Source organism: Lucilia cuprina, chromosome 4 (genome assembly GCF_022045245.1).
Source record: "Lucilia cuprina isolate Lc7/37 chromosome 4, ASM2204524v1, whole genome shotgun sequence".
NCBI lineage: Eukaryota > Metazoa > Arthropoda > Insecta > Diptera > Calliphoridae > Lucilia > Lucilia cuprina.
Window position 1 is genome coordinate 33,262,840 of NC_060952.1, and position 21,086 is coordinate 33,283,925.

The 21,086-nt window shown below is 28.5% G+C and overlaps 4 protein-coding genes across 4 annotated transcripts; 3 read left to right on the top strand and 1 right to left on the bottom strand.

Moving 5' to 3' along the window:
• The first annotated feature begins 1,085 nt into the window (after positions 1-1,085).
• Positions 1,086-3,383, top strand: LOC111678865 (28S rRNA (cytosine-C(5))-methyltransferase). Its single transcript, XM_023440296.2, has 4 exons — positions 1,086-1,275; positions 1,348-1,609; positions 2,245-2,513; positions 2,574-3,383. The coding sequence occupies exons 1-4, from the start codon at positions 1,150-1,152 to the stop codon at positions 3,231-3,233; spliced, it is 1,317 nt and encodes a 438-aa protein (XP_023296064.2). The 5' UTR covers positions 1,086-1,149; the 3' UTR covers positions 3,234-3,383.
• LOC124419577 lies at positions 1,603-2,203 on the top strand. The gene has a single exon (XM_046949646.1). It carries the CDS (start codon positions 1,666-1,668, stop codon positions 2,059-2,061), a length of 396 nt encoding a protein of 131 aa, XP_046805602.1. The 5' UTR covers positions 1,603-1,665; the 3' UTR covers positions 2,062-2,203.
• Positions 3,384-4,939: 1,556 nt separating the features above from the next.
• LOC111678864 (protein nanos) lies at positions 4,940-7,674 on the bottom strand. The gene is made up of 4 exons (XM_023440295.2): positions 7,436-7,674; positions 6,829-7,336; positions 5,447-5,952; positions 4,940-5,376 (listed from the first exon to the last, which is right to left on the bottom strand). The coding sequence occupies exons 1-4, from the start codon at positions 7,481-7,483 to the stop codon at positions 5,110-5,112; spliced, it is 1,329 nt and encodes a 442-aa protein (XP_023296063.2). The 5' UTR covers positions 7,484-7,674; the 3' UTR covers positions 4,940-5,109.
• Positions 7,675-8,477: 803 nt separating this feature from the next.
• LOC111678866 (mitochondrial import inner membrane translocase subunit TIM44) lies at positions 8,478-10,794 on the top strand. Its single transcript, XM_023440298.2, has 3 exons — positions 8,478-8,638; positions 8,765-8,842; positions 9,036-10,794. Exons 1-3 carry the CDS (start codon positions 8,636-8,638, stop codon positions 10,245-10,247), a joined length of 1,293 nt encoding a protein of 430 aa, XP_023296066.1. The 5' UTR covers positions 8,478-8,635; the 3' UTR covers positions 10,248-10,794.
• Positions 10,795-21,086: the final 10,292 nt, after the last annotated feature.

The window sequence follows — 21,086 nt, forward strand, 5'->3', positions numbered from 1 at the left end:
CAGGAAAGAACTATCGATCGCAGTTGAACTGTTACAACAACAACAGGAAAATGCCAGAAGTTTTAAAACGTATTCCTGAAATTGTACAATTTCTTCAATTACTTTAAACACAAATACCAGAGATAAAATCCTCTACATTTCATTTCATCGAACCACTTCATCATTACTTAATTACAAAACAGTCCGGCCGAAGGAACAATACATAAATAGGAAATGCAACTTTTATTAATAGTATAGCACACTTTGTAAAGCATTCTTGGAAAATAAAAGATAATTGACACAAAACCAGAGCCTGGTATTTGTTTTTTTTTTGGAGTTTAGAATCTGATTAAGTTTTGAGGCTTATAGTCCTTAAAAAAACCTCGAAAATGTTTAAGCAGAATAGTTTTTGTAATTATAAAAAGACTTACCTTATTTGTTTAAGTACTGAGAATTAATATGCAATACAATATTATTAATTCAGAAAAGAATATGGAATCCTTTGTGTAGATATTACATGTTTGTGTATATTTTAATGAAGACACATTTCAACTCATAATTTCTTGCTTTTATATCTAAATGAATACTTTTTAAATAAGTTAATTTCAACGATTAAAAATCAATTTATCAATTACAACACAAACACCTTTTATTAATTTCATTATAGTAACATTTTTATTAAAAACTTTACACTATTCACTAAAAATCTAACACTTTTGCAGATGAAATTTATTTAATAAGCAAAAATGCTACAAAATAGCGGTAAAATATTTGACATATGAAGCAAAAAAAAATAAATCATATTGCCATATGAAAACAAACACAAACCATTTGGAGTTGGCAATGCTGCCACCAACCTTTTAAAAAATTTAATTTAAAATTAAACAAATTACACTATTTAATGCAAGCAATCACTTTTTAAATAAAAATATTAATTTTTATCCATAAAATTTTTAATATTAATAAACAATGTATTGTTATTTTTTGCAATTCTAACAAATTAAACATTATTGCCACCTTTAAAATACCTATAAACAAACAATTTCTTACTATCTGGCAATACCCTAACTAATGTGCATTTGACATTTTGCTTTGTCGTCACGTGCATTCAAAAAACAGCTGCAGTAGAAGAATAAACACGATAATTAACAAATAATCCCAAAAAAAAAAATGTCAGGTTTCCAGCATTCGGTAAAAGTGCCCACACAATACAAGAAGGTTGCAGCCGTATTAAAAACTGCTTTAGAAAATCGTCAAAAATCTTTAAAAACTTTAATTTATGAAGAAAAACATGCTGTAAGTAGCAAATAAAACAAATAATTATAATAACACGTGTTAAATACAATAAAAAAACAAATTCCCTTACAGCGCATTGGTAGCATGCAAGCAGTGTTAAAACAGTATATAGACAATCGTGGAGCCATAGACGCTGCTATTGAACAGACAAAAATCTTAGAAGACAATCCCCGTTTAAATCCGGCCTTGTGTAAAATTCTAGTAACAGAATTGATATTTGGACGCAAAACCTTAAACGGTGAATCAAAGCCAGTACAAACTGTACGTGAATATAGAGATCGCTTGGTAGAAGCTTTGGGCGGTGAAACAAAAACAACAGAAACAAAGAAAAAAGGCAAGATTTTCTTAAATATTTATACAATTTGAACAAATTGAAAGAATCTAAAAGAAATGGGCAAAAATAAGCTAAATGTTCCGGCCAACAAACCTACAAAAGATGAAACTCAACTTTTGCAGCAACAAGAGAGCGATAATTTAGAACCTCTTGCTCAGGTTTATACAGACGGCGAAGAAGATACCAGCACTTCAGCATATCTATGGCTTTTGGTATTTTCCGTTTTAATGTTTACCTTTCCCTTTCTCACTTTCTACGGTGTTCGCTCTTGGCTAGATGAATCATTCGAGTTTAGCACATTTCAAACCAATTGTTTTTCAGTATTGGCCTCTGTAATCGTAGTCAATTTCATTATTTGTTTATACGTTTACAAAGCTTTCCGTGAAGGTGGATTTACTACCTCAAAGCCAGCAGCAATTGAAATTGCTGAAGAATCGAAGAAGGAAAACTAAATAGTAGACTGCAGCAAACCATTTTTTTATATTATACCCAACTAACTTTTATAAAATATAATAGAATATTATATTCACTTTAAACTATAAATTCATTCCTTTTTATTAATAAAAATATATTCACGATATTGGCATAAATTAACTGACTTTTCTTTTGTCTATTTTATTGTTCCTGTCCTGTAGATCTTAAACCTCGTTATGTTCGAGTCAATACAAATTTGCTTAGCATGGAAGAAGCTTACGCCATGTTGGCCACGGAAGAGTTTCGCAAACTGGAACTACCACCTTTTGAGAATTATGAAGATTTCTTGAAAGCCATACAAGATTTAAAAGAAGAGGAATACATGTTGGATATGCATGTTGATAATTTGTTGATTTTCCATCCGAAAAATAAACACTATTTGGCTTGTCATCAATACACTAAAGAGAGAAAGTTTATGTTGCAGGATAAAGTTGGTGAAGTGTTAATGAATTGTTAAATATGAGATGCATAACTTTTGATTTTTTTACAGGGCACTTGTTTGGTAGCCGAACTTCTACACCCACCAGTGGGTTCTACAGTTTTGGATATGTGTGCCGCACCCGGTATGAAAACCATACACACATGTAATGTTTTACAAAATCAAGGCATTATCTATTCTGTGGAACAAAGTCCTGAACGTTATCGTATCCTCTGCAATATGACCGAATCAGCAGGCTGTAAAATAGTACAACCGATTAAGGGAGATGCTCTTGCCATAACACCAGAACAATGTCCGGGAGTTGAGTATATACTAGTAGATCCCTCTTGCACCGGTTCCGGTATACAGAATCGTCTCTCTTTAGAACCTGAAGAAAAATCTCCTGAACGTCTTAAAAAATTAGCCGGTTTACAAATAAAAATGGTTTCTTATGCCATGTCAACATTTCCGGATGTGAAACGCATTGCCTATTCGACCTGTTCGCTGTACGAAGAAGAAAACGAACAGGTTGTCCAGAAGTGTTTACAATTAAATCCTAATTTCAAATTGTTGAGTGGCAAAAAAGCTTTACGCAACAAATGGCGCAGTGTTGGTAGTTCAGAATATAAGAAAATTGGCAAAAATTGTATTTATACTCGTCCGGAAGAGGATCTTACCGATGGTATTTTCATCGCTATATTTGAGAAATGTAGCAGTGCAGGCGATGAGTAATAATGTACGGAAAGTTTATGATATTATTTTTTTTAAGATTTTGTTTTTGTATGGATAATTTTAAACGATTTTGTTGTTAAATAAAAAAAAAAATAATCTAGTAGATTATTTTATACAGAAATTTCCCTCTTCAGTGGAAAAGAAAAAAAATGTGTTACTATTTCTATAATTAATAGACAGATACATAGATAGATAGATAGATAGATAGATAGATAGATAGATAGATAGATAGATAGATAGATAGATAGATAGATAGGTAGATAGATAGATAGATAGATAGATAGATAGATAGATAGATAGATAGATAGATAGATAGATAGATAGATAGATAGATAGATAGATAGATAGATAGATAGATAGATAGTTAGATAGATAGATAGAAATATAAACAAAAAAGTCGATAAATCGACTATCGTCTATGAAAAAAGTCGAAAAGTCGACTTTGTAATTAAAATTCGGGGAAAGTTGAAAAAGTCTAGAAAGTTGGAAAAGGTCAAAAACTCAAAAATGGTAGAAAAAAGTCAAAAATAGTCTGCAATTTGAAAAAAAAATTGAAAAAAGTCGACTTTGTAATTGAAAGTCGGAAAAAGTTGAAAAAAGTCGTGAAAAGTCGGTAAAGGTCGAAAACTCGAAAATGTTAGAAAAAAGTCAAAAATAGTCGAAAATTTTACAAAAGTGTAAAAAAGTCAAAAACTCTAAAATAGTTGGAAAAACTCGAAAAAAGTCAAAAAAAGGTCGGAAAAAGTCGACTATTTATAAATATACATACCACTGCCAAAAAATAAAAGACACATCCAATTTAAACTGTTCAGTAATACAAAAAAAGAAATACATTTATTTTAATAAAAACTTAATGTAATTGTTACAAATCTATTTTTAATTTGCTGTTCATTTGTAATTTTAACGACACTTCAAATATTACATAAAGTATTGAAACTATGTATACGAGTGCGTAAATTTAAAATAAATTATTTAAACATAAATAAACTATTTTAAAGAAATTTAAAAATTTTTAATTGCAAAAAAAATTAAATCAAAATTAAAAAAAACACAATTTTAAATCGATAATTTCAAAATTAATACAAAAAATAAAAATAAAATAAACGAATAGAACACAATAGTTCATAGAATGATTACTCATTATAATAATTGCTATAAAGCGAAATCTTCTGAAAAACTTGTACCAACAATACAGAAGATATATTGTTAAATAAGTCAAAATATTGATTTTTTTAATTTAAATTTAAAATCATATAAAAGTTAGAAAAAAAACTTAATAAGAAAACTTTTTAAATTGTTAAGTTATTAAAGATAAATCAAATATTTGTTTTTTAAATATAATTGTAGTATTAAAAAAAGTTTAAACAAAACAAAAATTAAAATCGAATTCTCTTTTGATCAACAAATAGAGAAATAAAAATTATCATCATTTTTGTATTAAAATTAATAAAATAGTAGATTTTTGATTTTTTTTTCTTTAAATTCATAATTTGTGTAAAAAATTAACATATTTTATAATATTTAGATTGTTTAATTATTAAATATTTATATGTAAAATAAAGTTTTAAAAAAAATTAAACAAATTGATTTTGTTTAAATGTAATAAATATATAAATTATATATTAAAACTTATTAACTAATATTAATAACGATAACGCATCTAGCGTTTGAAAATATCTTTTTTTTAACTTTTAGTTAAAACAAATTTAAAATTTAAATTCAGGTTTCATTTTTTTTTAATTTTTTTGTAAATAAAATAAATTTGCAGGTGTTTTTTTCTATGCGAATAAATATCAAATTTAACTTGATATTAATTTTTTTGCACATAAACACAAAAGCAAAACGATAATAAAATCAAAACGATTTGATTTCATTTTTAAACTTTCATCTGTTGTTTGTAGTAAGTGTCCTTGGCTAAACGGAACGATTCCGCTTTAATGGCATCTTCCATTGTTATAATGGGTTTTTGTGGGCAATACTTGACAGTATGTGCCATATCACCAGATGCTTTGCAAATTGGACATATGTAGGTTCTTAATTTTGGGCAAAGTACTCTGCCTAAAGAATCACGCACGGCATGAGACTTAACAACGGCTTCGGGTTCATTATTATTTTCACAGAAAACACAATGTTTCGCCGAAGACTGTCAATAACAGAATTAAATTAATATTTTATTACAAAAAAAAAGCAACACTAGATAGATATCTACTTACATATTTTTCATTTTTGTTGCCATAACGTTTTGACAACTTCTTTTGATTACAATTGTAATCAATGTTAACGGCTGCTGCAGCTGTGGCCGCTGCGGCGGCAGCAGCAGCTGCTGAAACCGCATTTGAATGTTGCTGCATATGACTGGGCAACATTTTCCAAAAGTTATTATTGAAATTTATATTAAGATTATGTTGCTGCAACTGCTGTTGTAATTGTTGTTGATTTAATGTTGCAGCAGCAGCAACAGCAGCCGCTGCTGCTGCATTTGAACTACCAATTCCTGTGTTGACCTGATGTTGCCCATTGGAAGTGGAATTGTGTAGATTGGTAGAAGAGCCAGCAGCTGTAGCAGATGAGGTATTATTGGTTAAGTGCATACCTAACTGATAGCGATTTAATTCATCAGAAATATAACCATTACAAGCAAAATCTTGCATTACAGCATCCACTGGAGAATGTGTGGGCAGTTGTTGTTGTTGCTGCTGCGGTGTAATGGTAGATGTTTCTGTAAGATGGGATATTGGGAAACATAAATATTGAGTTTTGTCTTTGTAAAGAAACTATATCTATCTATCTATCTATCTATCTATCTATCTATCTATCTATCCATCTATCTATTTATCTATTTATCTATTTATCTATATATCTATCTATCTATCTATCTATCTATCTATCTATCTATCTATATATCTATCTATCTATATATCTATCTATCTATCTATCTATCTATCTATCTATCTATCTATCTATCTATCTATCTATCTATCTATCTATCTATCTATCTATATATCTATCTATCTATCTATCTATCTATCTATCTATCTATCTATCTATCTATCTATCTATCTATCTATCTATCTATCTATCTATCTATCTATCCATCCATCTATCTATCTATCTATCTATCTATCTATCTATCTATCTATCTATCTATCTATCTATCTAACTAACCTATTAAACACGAAATGAATAATCATATAGTTCTTAGTGTGTACATCCTACTTCTCCATGAAGGATTCGCCAGAATCTTTATGTCTTAATGGTTCCGTGCAATCTAATGATCAGTACCACCCGCCTTATTTTAAAACAATTTTAAATAAATCTCAACTGTTTCTTGTTATTAAAAAACACTAAAATTTATAAGAACTTATTATTTTAGACTTTACTGTTTGATCGTAAATTCATTCTAACCTCAAAACAAAAACAATATTTTTTGCCCTGTTAAACTTAACATTAACAAAATTCTTTGAAAAAGGAAATGGAAAAACAATTAATGCATAAATTCTTACAGTAGAGAGCGTTATCAACAATAAAAGAAACAAAATTCTAAGAAAAGATGAAAAAAGTACTTCCTAGAATTATTTTAAAAAAATAAACTTACCATTAGAATAGGCTGTTAGCATGGCAAACATTTTAAGAGATTTGGAAATTTCATCCTGTTGTTGTTGTTGGCTAGATGTGGAAGAACCACCACCTCCATTGCCACCATTAGTAAGAGCTGACGATAATTGTTTATTGCCAGCGGCAGCAGCAGCTGCCATAGCCAATTGATGTTGCGCAACTGCAGCAGCTGCTAAATGTTGCTGATGGGCCGCCAACAATTGTTGCTGTTGCAAAACTGTCATATTTTCAAAACTCATACTGCTACTAGTTGGTGAGGAACTAGAGGTATTAGAAGAATGGCAGGCAGATGAGTTTGGCGGCGACATAGAAACTGGTGAAAGCAGTAAGGAGCCGGTGGCTGATGTACCATTTGATGAGGTTGGTGAAATGCTGGGTGATGTTGTTGTTGAACCGGCAGCCGCTAAAGAAGCACATGTATCCAAGTACATTTCTTGGAAGCACTTCATGTTAAGGCCTAATAAATTTGTAAATGTTTCAGCAGTTTGCTAAAGAGAAAAGAAAATTAATACATACACACAAAAGAAAATATAACTGTTTTTTTTAATCTTCCCTCCTCTTGTTCCCTTGCTGTTTTTTAAACTTACCATATTACTTTCTGCGTTGCTGCGGTACATGACGTCACCACTCTGCATTTATTTATTGGAATTAATAGGAATCCAACAACACAAACTCCGTTAGGTTTCTTCTTTTTCCAAATCTTATGTTTTTTTTATACAGATCAATTTTTTATGATTTTCTGTAATAGATTTTTCTTTAATATTTTTTTATTTACTTTGTTTAAATAATTTAATTGTTTTCTTAATTTTTTTTATAGTGTCGTTTGTAGCGCAGTTTTTTCTAAATTTTTACTTATAATTTTCTTTTTTTTCCGAAAATATTTTTTACCGTGCGCTGTGTCGTTTTTGCAAATTAAAATAAATTCGTTTGATTTCGCGTTGATATTTAAATTCCTTTGAAAAAGGGATTTTATAACTGCATTTATTTGGTTTAAGTGTTGGAAAATGTTTCGAAAGAAATTTTTTTAATAAAATTTATTTTGTTATCGATATCTTTATAAAATATTAGTATGATAAAATCTAACAAACTAACTATACGAATATTTTTAATTATTTAATGAATCTTAGATTAGACATTCATTTGATTTAAACAACGGTCACATAATTTTAAGATGTTTTTTTAAAAACACAACGGTTTTACATATTAAATTATTGTGTTTTTGCTTTGAAACATTTTTAAATTATTAATTTTTATTAATAAAAAAACATTTTAAAATGTTTTTAACAATAAAATAATATTTTTTAAAATATAAATTTGTGAAGAAAATTATAACTGAACGAAAAACATCTTTCCTGTTGTAAAAACACATATTTTTGAACATGTAAATGTATGAAATAAAGAGTCTAATTTGAAGTGTTTAAAAAAACACGAGTGTGTGAACATAGTATTATTTTTTATTATTAAATTTTAATAATTAAAATATTATTTTAATAATTAAAATAAATCTATTTGACATCTCTGTATTCTTATTGGTATAAACTGATAACATATATGAAGGCTCATTGCTATGACAACCCATTTTAACAGATGTCAGTTTTTTTTTGTCATCCCCTTCAAATGATAACAGTGACACTGACAGTTCAACAGGCATGAGTTTAGTAGGAAAAATATAATTTCTACATTACGAATCGAAAAAATTACATAAATACGAATTCATTAGGAATTTTATGTAGAAAAATATTAAAAAAATTAAATAAAAACTAAGTGTACAATAGAGATTTTACATAATGGTAAGTTAGGTGATGAAATTTCAGTGAAAAATTAGAAAATTATCATAAATACTCAGCGATAATAGGTTAAATTTTGTGCTGAACAGTGGGATAAAAGCTTAATAATATGTTCTTTAAAAATTTCAGTACAAATTTTTGACTTTAACCAGAGGCAATAAGAGCTTATTTGTGGGTAAACAATGTCTGCAAGTGGTACAGAATCAGGTGAGGAAATTGTGAATATAAATTGTTAATGTTGCTAGATGAGGTGTATATCGTATTAAAGATCTCAGATATTTTAATTTTAAATATTACCGGTAACATTCAGTGTTACGATTTCCATATGACAAATGGGTTACCTCTTGTCCATATTCGGTTTCTATTTTATGTGAAATATTATCTTATTTACTTTTTACAGCGTTGGTACTCCCAACCTGGCAGACGTCCCGGCTTCTTTTCTCAATTCATCGATAATATTAAAAATGAAATGGACAAAAATAAAGAAATGAAAGAAAGCATTAAGAAATTCCGTGAAGAAGCTCAAAAACTTGAGCAATCTGAAGCCCTACAATCGGCCAGACAAAAATTCAATATTGTCGAATCGGAAGCTCAAAAATCATCATCCATTTTAAAAGAACAATTGGGTTCGATAAAGGAAAAGGTAAGCGATGTATTGGAAGAGGCTGGAAAAACCGAAATTGCACAAAAAGCTTCTAAAATAACAGAGGAAATCTCGAAACAAGCTAAAACGGCCAAAGAAAGCATCTCAGAAAAGGGTGAGAAAATCGGACAGACTTCAGCATTTCAAGCGATATCGGATACAACTAAAATGATCAAACAAGAAATGGATGCACAAAGTATAAATTCCAGAGTATATAGATCTCCTGCTCGTCTACGTAAACGTAAAGAAGTTGAATTTGCTGCTGATGAACGTGTTGTTGAGCCTAATATGGAGGCTATGGGTGTAGAATTGCATAAAGATTCAAAATTCTATCAATCGTGGGAAGATTTCAAAAATAACAATGCCTATGTCAATAAGGTACTCGATTGGAAAATGAAATATGAGGAATCAGAAAATCCTGTCATACGTGCTTCTCGCCTGCTCACCGATAAAGTCTCCGATGTTATGGGAGGACTGTTTTCAAAAACCGAATTATCTGAAACTCTAACTGAACTGTGTAAAATAGATCCCAACTTTGATCAAAAGCATTTCCTTAAGGATTGTGAAACAGATATTATACCAAATATATTGGAGGCCATGGTTAGAGGAGATCTAGAAATTCTCAAAGATTGGTGTTTCGAAAGCACCTTTAATATTATATCCACACCAATTAGTCAAGCCCTTAAGGCTGGTTTATACTTAGATTCGAAAATTCTAGATATTGAAAATATCGACTTGGCCATGGGCAAAGTTATGGAACAGGGACCTGTACTAATTGTAACCTTCCAAGCGCAACAGATCATGTGCGTTAGAGAGCGTTCATCGAACAAAGTTGTAGAAGGCGATCCCGAGAAAGTAATGCGTGTCAATTACGTTTGGGTATTATGTCGAGATCCTAATGAATTAAATCCTAAAGCAGCTTGGAGACTAATGGAACTTTCTGCCAATAGTCAAGAGCAATTTGTCTAATATGTATAGGACAACTGTTACACCTCCTTGTAAAACTTAGTTCTTAAGTTATTATTATTATAATAATAGTAGATATCAAGATAAATTGTGTCTATTTGTTAGTAACAAATTTGAAAATAACAAATGTACTACTTAGCTCTGCTTTTAAACTATAATACAGCGAAAGAAATGAACCAACAAAAAAACTTGTCTAAAATATAGTCTTTGTAATACAGACATACAAGTCCATACTTTCCTTACCTCAGTGACTCATTGTGTGTTTGTAAAGTTATAAGGAAATATTTTATACGACTTTTTTTGTTTATTAAAATACATTTATTTTTACTGATTTATTTGTAATAAAATTATTTTTAAATTGCTTTATTTTTCGTTTTAAGCAGTTTAAATATGTTTTTTTTTTTGTTAACAAAATATAATTAAAATTACATATTATTTTTTAAAAAAATATTTTTTTTATGTAAATAAAACAATCCCCTAATGGACTCTTCCTCAGTGTAATTTTTCGCCGAATATCAACATTAATAAAAATTATCTATAACACAATTTATATACAATTTGTATATTTTAATATTAAAGCAAATTTCCACTATGTGGCTTAAAAAGTAAAATTTATAAACGACATATAAAAAATGTGTTAGAGATGCAATAATGTTGAATTTATTTTTTAAATAAAACTATAAAACAAAATAATTATTTTATTAAAATGAAGTTTGATTTTATATTATTAGTAACTCGTCTGACGAATTTTCAAGTACGCAACATATTTAAGTTAAATTTTATGCCCATATGATTATTTGTTAGAGCGGGCTTCTGATTTTTCAATAAAATGCCAATAATTAATCAGATTAGTTAATCTACAAATAAATTTAATTTGAAGTTAATCCCCTGTCATATTTTTGAGTACAAGATTAAACTTTACAGTGTTGCCATACAAAACAATAGAAAACGTCACTGTTTGTGATCAAAACAATGCAAGTTTTATAAAAAAGAAGAAGAGAACTCTTAAAGCGAGTTTTTGAGTTGGCAATTAAATGCCAATTAGACCTGATACACACTAAGAAACTTTTTTTGAGAAACTTTTGATTTTTGTGGGTGAGAGAAAGAGAAAGATATATCAATCATCTCTTTCTCTCACACACAAAATCAAAAGTTTCCCAGTGTGAACCAGTTCTTAATAAACAGATTAGTAAATTTGAAAATAAATTGATTCTGTTGTTAATCCCTTTTGATGTTTTTGAGTACAAGATTAAAATTTGCAGTGTTGCCATTCATTCGCAATCAAATATTTTCTTCAAAATAATTATTAAAGGGCGGATTTTCTGACAGAGATAATCTTCATTCTTTGGTTAAATCTGATTTAATATATGTTTCGTGTTTTTCAGTAAACAGTAAAGTTACTTTTTATCTTAGTTTAACTGAGTGTAATTGGCCAATTAAACCTAAGTTACAAGTTAGAAAACACAATCAACAAAAACCAGAAAATAATGAATTCAGAAGAAGAAAAACTTAATATTTTAAGTAAATAGTAATTTTCTGATTTCTTTTATCGATATTTACTGTTTTAACTGTTCATTTATATTTTTTTCTCAAAATTTTACATTTTACAAAAGTGATTTTTGCAAAACACAGCTGTTTATTATTTATGTTTTTGTCTAAAAAGTTGGCAATACTAACGAAGTTAACTGATCCTAGATCCATAACTGAAAAATACCATCATCGGTTAAAATCCGCCTAAATTTGTTCCGAGTTTAATCTAACAGCAAGTTAAGCTAAGTTTAACTGAGTAAGTAAGAAACCCACCCCAAATCGACTATATATAAAGGAAAGAGTCGAAAAGTCGACTTTTTAAGTAAAAGCCCATACCTCAAAAAAGTCAATACTTAAAAAGTTCATAAGACCGTCAATTTCATAATTGTTTAAAGACAAGAAATCCACTTTCATAGATTTATAATATACAGTCGAATTCCCATAAATTTCAAAAAGTTAGCTTTTTAATTTAACTTGGTACTTTTTGGCAATTAAATCGCTATAGAAAACAATACGTACAAACAAATGCCATCACAGATAAATAACAACAAAATATGTATGTATGTATTAGACGACTACTCGTGTTTATAATAATTCAATTATTATTCAATATTTAATTTACTTTTTATATTAAAAACATGTTCGTATCCATAAATCAAATATTTAAAAATAGTGATTTTTTTTGCAAAAAAAATATTTAAACATACATATGTTTTATTGTATTACATTAATTTTGTGTTCGGTATATAAAATAAATAAAGTACTTAAAAAATCCCATCAAAAACCCCTGAATAGGCTTGAGAACAGCCAGACTGTCGAACGTATGCGAATGAACGAACACACACACAGAAACCAAACCCAACAACAAATAACAAAGAAAAATCCCAATTTTCCCACGCTCATGGGAAATTTCTCACGAGTTGTTGTTGTAACCGCGTGAGAAAATTCCCTTGGCAGCACGCCGAATGCAGCGCAGTCGTCAATTGCCTAGATACGGCAACGCTGTATGTGAGATTTTTTTTCGTACGTTGTCGTGTTCGTGTCTGCTAGCACTTTTTACGCTGCGCTCTGCATTTTTCAGTTTTTATTATAATTTTAAACGTTTTTTAATAAATTATTTTATAAAAAACATAAAATATAACTCGATTAGTTAACAATAAACTAAAAATCTTTAAGAAAATTGTGAAATTTCAAAGGAAAAAATGTGAAAAACATGATGGTATAATTGGTGATTAGAAAATTTTTTCATTGTATTTTGTGCTCTGCTGCTTCTTCCTCTTCTTCTATGTTAAACTCGTACGCGACTTTACAATTTTGTTGTTGGTGTTTATTTTAATAAATGTATGTAAGTGTGTGTGTGTGTATGAGTGTAAATGAATTGAAAGAAGAAATAAAAAAATAATTTTATATTGTTTAAATACAAGAAAATCAAGAAAAAAAAGAATGGCTTTGATAAAATAAAAAAAATAAAACTTATGTGTGAAATAAAACAAAAATAAAAAGTGCAAGGTGTTAGTAAAAATTTATGGAAAGAAAGGAATATTACAAAAAAAAAATAAATTTCATAAAAAAGAAATAAAAAAACGTTGACGTTTGCTTTTCCTGTGTGTGGTTGGTTAAAGAAAACTTTAAAAGAGAGTGGTTTCTTCTACAAACACTCTTTAAACATAAAATAACTTAAAATGCTCTTAACAAATGAATAAAATGGCATGTATTTTAAATGAACCTAAAAAACTAATAAAACCTTAGATAAGAATAATGAAAAAATAAAAAGAAAATAATTGAATATTAATAAAACCGTTAAAATATTTAAACGTCTAATATTTTCAACAAAAACAAAAAACAATACACACATTTTCCCTTCAAAGTAATTAGACAGGAAATCCATAACAACAACAACAACCAAATATACTTAAATTGTACACCAACAACTTTTTATGTTTTTTCTTTTAAATTTGAATTTGTTGTTGTTTTTTTTTTGTTTTTGAAAAGTCGGAAGGAAGGAAGGGGTGCATATGCATTCGTTCGTTCGTTTATTTGCTCCCATTGTATTTTTCCTTTCTACACTATACCTCTTAATATACATACATACATATATACATAGTTAACATTCAATATTTTACTGTTAACTGCATCTCTTTCTCTCTCATTGTGTTATTTGGATTATAGTTATTATTGTTGTTGTTCTTTTTAAACTTATGTATGAGTGAGTGAATTATTTTTTAATTCACTACAAAAGTAAATTCTTTATTCGTTTTGCCACACGGCGGCTGCATTTTGTTGTTTTTCTGTTATATTTGTGTTTGTACGTACATACGTTCATATAATATTAACGAAAGAATAATAATAGTAATATGTATAGGGTTACCATCGTATTGAAAAGTTTGACACTTAAAGTAGAAGAAATTGTAACGGTGATTGTCGGTATGAATTTTAAAATAAATCTCAGCAAAAAAGCAACTTCCAAAAAGACGAAAAAGAAGTAAAATTAACTTTAAGGAAGTATGTACTTAAAAAGACCTAAAGAAGTTATAATTTTTACACAGGCTTGTCATAGGAGGGATATCCTTTTTAGGGCGAGTTTCTTACTACTCAGTTAAACTAGGCTTAACATGCTGTTAAATTAAACTCGGAACAAATTTAGGCGGACTTTAACCGATGATTGTATTTTTCAGTTATGGATTAAAAATCAGTTAACTTTGTTAGTATTGCCAACTTTTCAGTCAAAAACATAAACAATGAACAGCTGTTTTTTGTAAATATCAGTTTAGTAAATGAAAAATTTTAGAAGAAAATATAAATAAACATTTAAAACAATAATAATATTGATAAAAAATCACAAAATTAGCATTTAATTAATATATAAAGTTTTTCTTCTTCCGAATTCATTTTTTATTGTGTTTGTTGATTGTTTATACTCACTTATAACTTAAGTTTAATTAGTCAATTACACTAACTTAAACAAAGATAGTAAGTAACTTTTTTGATTACTGAAAAAACACAAAATTTTTATTAAACTAGGTTTAACCAAGGAATGAAGATTATCTCTATCAGAAAACCCCGCCCTTATTTGATTCAAAAATTCATTACATCTGAAGTGATTTTCAGGAAGTAGGTATGAAATTTTTATGTTCTTCTTTTTAAGAAATAGGCCCACCAAAATATTTATGTTTGTATGTATATCTTATTTCGTTTAACATTGTGATATCCTATGTGGGGACCATATAATCCTTCCAAGCATTAAATCAGGCTATTCTATGATTCACTTGTTTTCAAAAATTACACATGGTCCATGCTTGCAATACATAGAGTAATGAAACGCTTTGTGTACCCAAAAACTTGTGGAAGAGTGATTTTGGAATAATATAAATGTATGTACATTAGATCGACTCACTCTGTATGGAGAGCAAAAACGTGTTTTTGTTATCCTATTAAAATTTGCTTTGTTTTATGATGATTTCCAAAATATTTTAAGTCTTGTGATGACCCTTCTGCATGAAATGCAGACCCTGCTCCATGAAATGTGTAAATTTAAGTAGGATGAATAATTTCGTCTCTATTTGACGTAATTTAGTGACACCTTTTCACTTTTTTTTAAGAAAACTGTCAGTTTTCTTAAAAAAATAGTTTTAGTGCCACCTTAAAAAAGTAAATATTAAATTAAATGATTTATTTGACAAAAATTGGTTTTAATGAAAGAATACAGTTGAAATATTCATTTTAAAGTGAAAAAGTTATTTAAAAATATTTTTTGTAATTTTAATCCCTGCCGCCATTAGGGATAAAATTTTCTATGATTTCTACTGGGTATTAAGTTCGAACATACGTATTCTATAGTCGGCACTTTAAAATTTCTAATTTCTCTATAGGGTATATTATTATGAAAAATTTGTTATATACAAATATACAAATTTTCTCTCCAAAAATTATATGTATAAGAGTTATTTTTGTAAAGAAAATTTATGAAAATTTATGTATAACACTTTTTTCTATAAAAATGTATGTGTATTACAATTTTCTCTATCGAAAATTAATTGTACAACATTTGTTTCTATAGGGATTTATGTGTATACAATTTTTTCTTTAGAAAATTTTAGGTATAACAATTTTTGATACAAATTATTATGTGTATAACAGTTTTTTTTATTAAAAATTGTGTGTATACCTAATTCTTTATATAGAAAATTAAGTCAATAATAGTTTTTTCTATAGAAGATTAACATTTTCTCTACATAATATAATTTTCTATACAAAAAATATGTGTATAACAGTTTTTTCAATTAAAACTTTTGCATATTTAAATTTTTCTACCAAAAATTGCTTCTCAACTGTTTTTCTACCAAAAACATTATGAGTATAACAGTTTTTTCTATAGTAAATGTCTAATATGACAATTTTTCTATAGAAAAGTGTTCTTATTTCGTAGAGGATGAAACTTATTGTTAATTTTTTTTCCTATGGGAAATTGCATATTTTTATACAAGATTTTCTTTAAAAAACAGTACATATAAGACTTTTCCCTATAAAAAATTATTTTTTTCTCTAATAAAAATTGTAATTTTGTATAGAAAATTGCTTGTATAACTCAATTTCTATAGAAAAAATGTTATTATGTATAATTACTACAATTATAATTATGTTTATAACATATTTTTCTACAGAAGATACTATATTAGTACAGATATTTTTATGGAAAAAATTTAATAAACCATTTTCTTAGAAAATTGTGTATATATCACTTTTTTATATAATTATGCCTTTTTTTCAAACAAAAAATCTACTGCCGACTATAGGGATATTTTTTGCGAACTTAGGAACACTGGTGCGACTACTGGAAAATTTGGTGTTTTTAACAAAATTTGCAAATTACTAAAAAATAGTTATTTGTTTTTTAAAAATGTTAAATGGATCTAAAACTTAACTAAACACATAATTGTAATAACTAAAAATCATCGTAATAACATTTTCCGACTCTTTAGGGGGACAGTTTGAAAAAGAGCAAAACTTTAAACTGCCGACTACTGTTACATTTACTATTTCGAATTATTTGGCATCTCTAGTTTTATGTTAAGATGTTATGCTGCCTTTGAGTTTCAATAGCAGCAACAACAATAACAAGAGCATATATACATGTACATACATATATATATATATATATATAATATATATATATAATATATATATATAATATATATATATATATATATATATATATATATATATATATATATATATATATATAAATGAAAAGAAAAAAATCTAACCAGATGTATGTTGGTGTAGTACCGACCAATCGACCTTTTTATTCATCATTCTTCATATTGTTGTTTTGAACGTAGAATACATACATGTATGTATGAATGTATTTTTTTTAAACTCTAAGAGAAGTTGGATATAATGTGTGGGTTTTTGTATGTTTAGAAATTAAGGGTACAATTTAATCATGAAACTAACAAACATAACTAATGTTTGCATGTCTCTTATTTAACACATTTATTCGTACATACTAGTAGTGTGGTAGGTATGTGTATTTTAAATGGTGTGTTGCTCCAATTTTTTAGCATCCCTGTTTGTGTGATGTCACTGCTAAAGGATGTTCTTTTTATCTATCTGTCTATCATTGGGAGTGTAAGCTTTGCATATATGTATTTGACAATATCCAGCAGTTTGATGGGACAGTCCCGAACTGACCACTTAAGCTACCACTTGTGGTGGCCCCTAGCCACCTGACTATCCAGGTGACCGACCATTTTTACATGGGCTTGTCCTACGAGGAAGTCAATCGTCACTCTACACCCTACAAAAAGACAGTAAAGTGACGATTACCTCCGCTCTCGCTTACAAAGGGGACACTTAAGTGACGACTGTCTTCAGTCACGATTACAAAGAGTTTATTTGTGACGAAAGACCAAAAACATACGAATTGGAGTCAGCCAGGTGGTAAGATATTAATGAAACTAAAATTTGAAAATTTCAAGTGTCTACTCTCCAGAATACTATGGGATAATAATGTGACAATTGACCCAAAAGTTAAAAATTTGAGTCAACCAGATGGTGGAATATTAGTAGAAAGTAATAATCATTTCTCCAAAAGATGGGTAAAATAACTACTTTCGGAAGTACAACAAAAAAAAACTACTTTAAAGAGTATAATCTCTAGGTTACTTGAGGGCAGTAAAGAGACGACTGTCTCCGCTCCCGCTTACAAAGGGGACACTAAAGTGACGACTGTTTTCATTCTCGATTACAAAGGGTAGATTTGTGACGAATGACCCAAACATACGAATTAGATCATCCAGGTGATTAACTATTAGTGGAAATTACTGTCTTTTTCGTATGCATTGACTCTTTGTCGAACTGCTGGGTTTGGTCTTGAATAAAACTTCCTTAATTTCTACCTATTCGTAGTATCTTGTTTTCTTAATATGTATAGTTTGGATGTTATCCTGTTTTCAATAGCAAATACAAGTTTGAATTTAAATCTTTTTAAATTCGGGCCGTAACAGGCCCGAAAATGAAAATCCATTCTGCTTGTGTCTAAAAATAACATTTTCTGTATTCTAAAAAATATCATTTACCTACTATTTGAAAAATTTTCCTGCCCAGGTAGGAGTTGAACTCGAGCCTGAAATAATAATTTATACATCAATAATAAATTCATACAGTTCGAATGAAATTTATACTTAAATATTGTTTTCGAAAATTATTTTCCATTTATGTCTATACTATATACGCAATTGAGAAAGGAATTGTGGAATAACCTCACCAACACCCTGTGTTAAAAAATATCTGTAGTTTTCAACTATGATATTGTTTACCACTGAATTTATTTACTCGAATATAATAGACATTTATGTCTGTTTTCGCATAAGTGAATCCTTTAAGAGATGAGGAACAAGTAGATTAAAATAAGCTATAGTAGATATTAGAAGATATGAAGTATAGAATAAATCACAATGAAATCAGCATTAGAAAGAGATATGAGGAGCAATCGCAAAAGCAGTAATTAAATGACGTTTAAGTTTGGTAGTAAGTCAAATCGACTTGGAATCCGGGATCTTGTGACGATTCTTTCACTTCTGATTAGATTTTTTTGACATCAGTTTCGGATGCATATATCTGGCTTCTTGTTTGGCATATGGTACAACATCACTATACATTTTCATAGGTAATAATTAGGGTTCTATAAATCGACTTTCGAATAATCTAACAATAGACTTTTTGTCGAAAAAAGTCGAAAAGTCAAAGTCGACTATTTCGTTCCAAAAAAGTCGATAACTCGACTATCGTCTATGAAAAAAGTCGAAAAGTCGGAAAAAGTCGGAGAAAGTTGGAAAAATTCGGAAAAAGTCGAAAATAGTCGAAAAAGTCGAAAATAGTCGAAAAAAGTGGGAAAAAGTCGAAAATAGAAAGAAGTCGAAAAAACTCAAAAAATTGCAACAAATAGAAAAAATATAAATAAAATTTTTTTATTAATAATAGTGAATAATAATAATAATAATATAATGTTAAATGGCAACATTTTAAATTTACGCTTCTGGCAACTTTATAAATTTTTAACTCTGACCGGAAAAAGTCGAAAATAGTCGGAAAGTCGAAAATAGTCGAAAGTCGGAAGAAGTCGAAAAGTCGAAAAGTCGACTATTTATAAAATATTAAAAGTCGAAAAATCGACTTTTAACTAAATGCAAAAAGTCGAAAAGTCGACTTTTCATAAAATGCAAAAAGTCGAAAAGTCGACTTTTCGTTTCAACTATAGAACCCTAGTAATAATCCCGCTTCTTTTAAAAAAGATCCATATTATGGATATAAAAATTTAACATATTTTTTGTGTCACCGTAATTTGAACTGATTCTTTTTAATATCTGCATTTCGATTACTATTATTCGCTTTGGATACCTCTTTATTACTGCAAATACAATTCCGAAACTTACATGTACATCGCTACATATATATATACATATTTATGTATGTTTGTACTTATGTATACCTATAGTCTGTCGATCGCATGAGTGTTCGTTTATACTTTAACATTTATACGTATTTTTTTTCTTTTGCTGATGTTGTATTTTTTATTTCTTTCTTGCAAAGCTTTAAATGCAATATAATTCAGTCAGTCAGTGTGCAATGCAGTTTCAGTTCATTCACACCCAATGAAAATAAAAAAGAGGAAAATAAAAGAAATATGTACTGACTACTGTTTAAATGTTATTGCTGTTTGCTGCTGTTAATATTGTTATTATTGTTACTCATTTCATTTTGTACGAAAATATTGGAATCGTATATGTTTGTAGGTCTGTCAGTCCGTCCATTTACAAATACATACAATATCGGTAATAGTATGGTTCCGATTATATGATGATAAAATGTTGTCAAGATTTGAGTTTTGGACATTACTTTGATGTCCAATCTTTCTCGATTTTGAGCGTAATTTTTGGTACACAGCTACAGTAAATGGGTATTTTAAAAGAAAAATAAGTTATTTTTTAGAATTTGATGTCACTACATGCTAAAAAGGATAATATCCTGCGATATCCTTCGAAAACACTTTTTCCATTTTTTACCAAAAATGATCAATACACGTCAAAATTAAATGTCATATCCATAAAATATCCAGTGGTTTAGTTTTGTATGTGAAAGGGTTAAAACCTATTAGATTTCTTTATCTAGCCTGTCAAGAAAAATTAATGGGAAAACTGTCAAATTGATTAATTTATTAATAATGAAAATGCTAAAAAAAGCGATTTAATTTGTAAGAAATAACTGAATAGGTAATTAACGTTTTAGTTCTTCTGATTATATATAATTCAATGATCTTCCTCGTTAACTTGTTTACGCTCACTCAAAAAATGATGATGAATCTACCAAAAGCATACTTTTGCAAAATTTTAGTACTTCGTTAAATTCATCTACAAACGACCGTGGTCGATTCCGTCATACACATATAGTCGTCATTTATGTCAACGTGTTTAGTAATCTTAAATCTTGGCTGAAAAATGGCATGTTTAATTTTATCAGAACTACTAAATAGGGTTCTATAGTTGAAAGGAAAAGTCGACTTTTCGACTTTTTGCATTTGGTTTAAAGTCGACTTTTTGCAATTTATAAAAAGTCGATTTTTTGACATTTTTCATTTAAATTAAAGTCGACCTTTCGACTTTAAGTATTTTATAAATAGTCGACTTTTTCGACTAAGTTTTGACTTTTTTCGAATATTTTAGAGTTTTTGACTTTTTTACAATTTCAGACTATTTTTGACTGTTTTCTACTATTTTTGAGTTTTCGACTTTTACCGACTTTTTTTGACTTTTT

Bases quoted from the DNA above. Each gene is read 5' to 3' on its own strand.
- LOC111678865 (XM_023440296.2), top strand. From the start codon at position 1,150: ATGTCAGGTTTCCAGCATTCGGTAAAAGTGCCCACACAATACAAGAAG. The intron at 1,276-1,347 runs GTAAGTAGCAAA...ATTCCCTTACAG, and splicing joins TTTATGAAGAAAAACATGCT to CGCATTGGTAGCATGCAAGC. The intron at 2,514-2,573 runs GTTGGTGAAGTG...ATTTTTTTACAG, and splicing joins AGTTTATGTTGCAGGATAAA to GGCACTTGTTTGGTAGCCGA.
- LOC124419577 (XM_046949646.1), top strand. From the start codon at position 1,666: ATGGGCAAAAATAAGCTAAATGTTCCGGCCAACAAACCTACAAAAGAT.
- LOC111678864 (XM_023440295.2), bottom strand. From the start codon at position 7,483: ATGCAGAGTGGTGACGTCATGTACCGCAGCAACGCAGAAAGTAATATG. The intron at 7,337-7,435 runs GTAAGTTTAAAA...TTTTCTCTTTAG, and splicing joins GCAACGCAGAAAGTAATATG to CAAACTGCTGAAACATTTAC. The intron at 5,377-5,446 runs GTAAGTAGATAT...TGTTATTGACAG, and splicing joins GCAACAAAAATGAAAAATAT to TCTTCGGCGAAACATTGTGT.
- LOC111678866 (XM_023440298.2), top strand. The intron at 8,843-9,035 runs GTGAGGAAATTG...TACTTTTTACAG, and splicing joins TGCAAGTGGTACAGAATCAG to CGTTGGTACTCCCAACCTGG.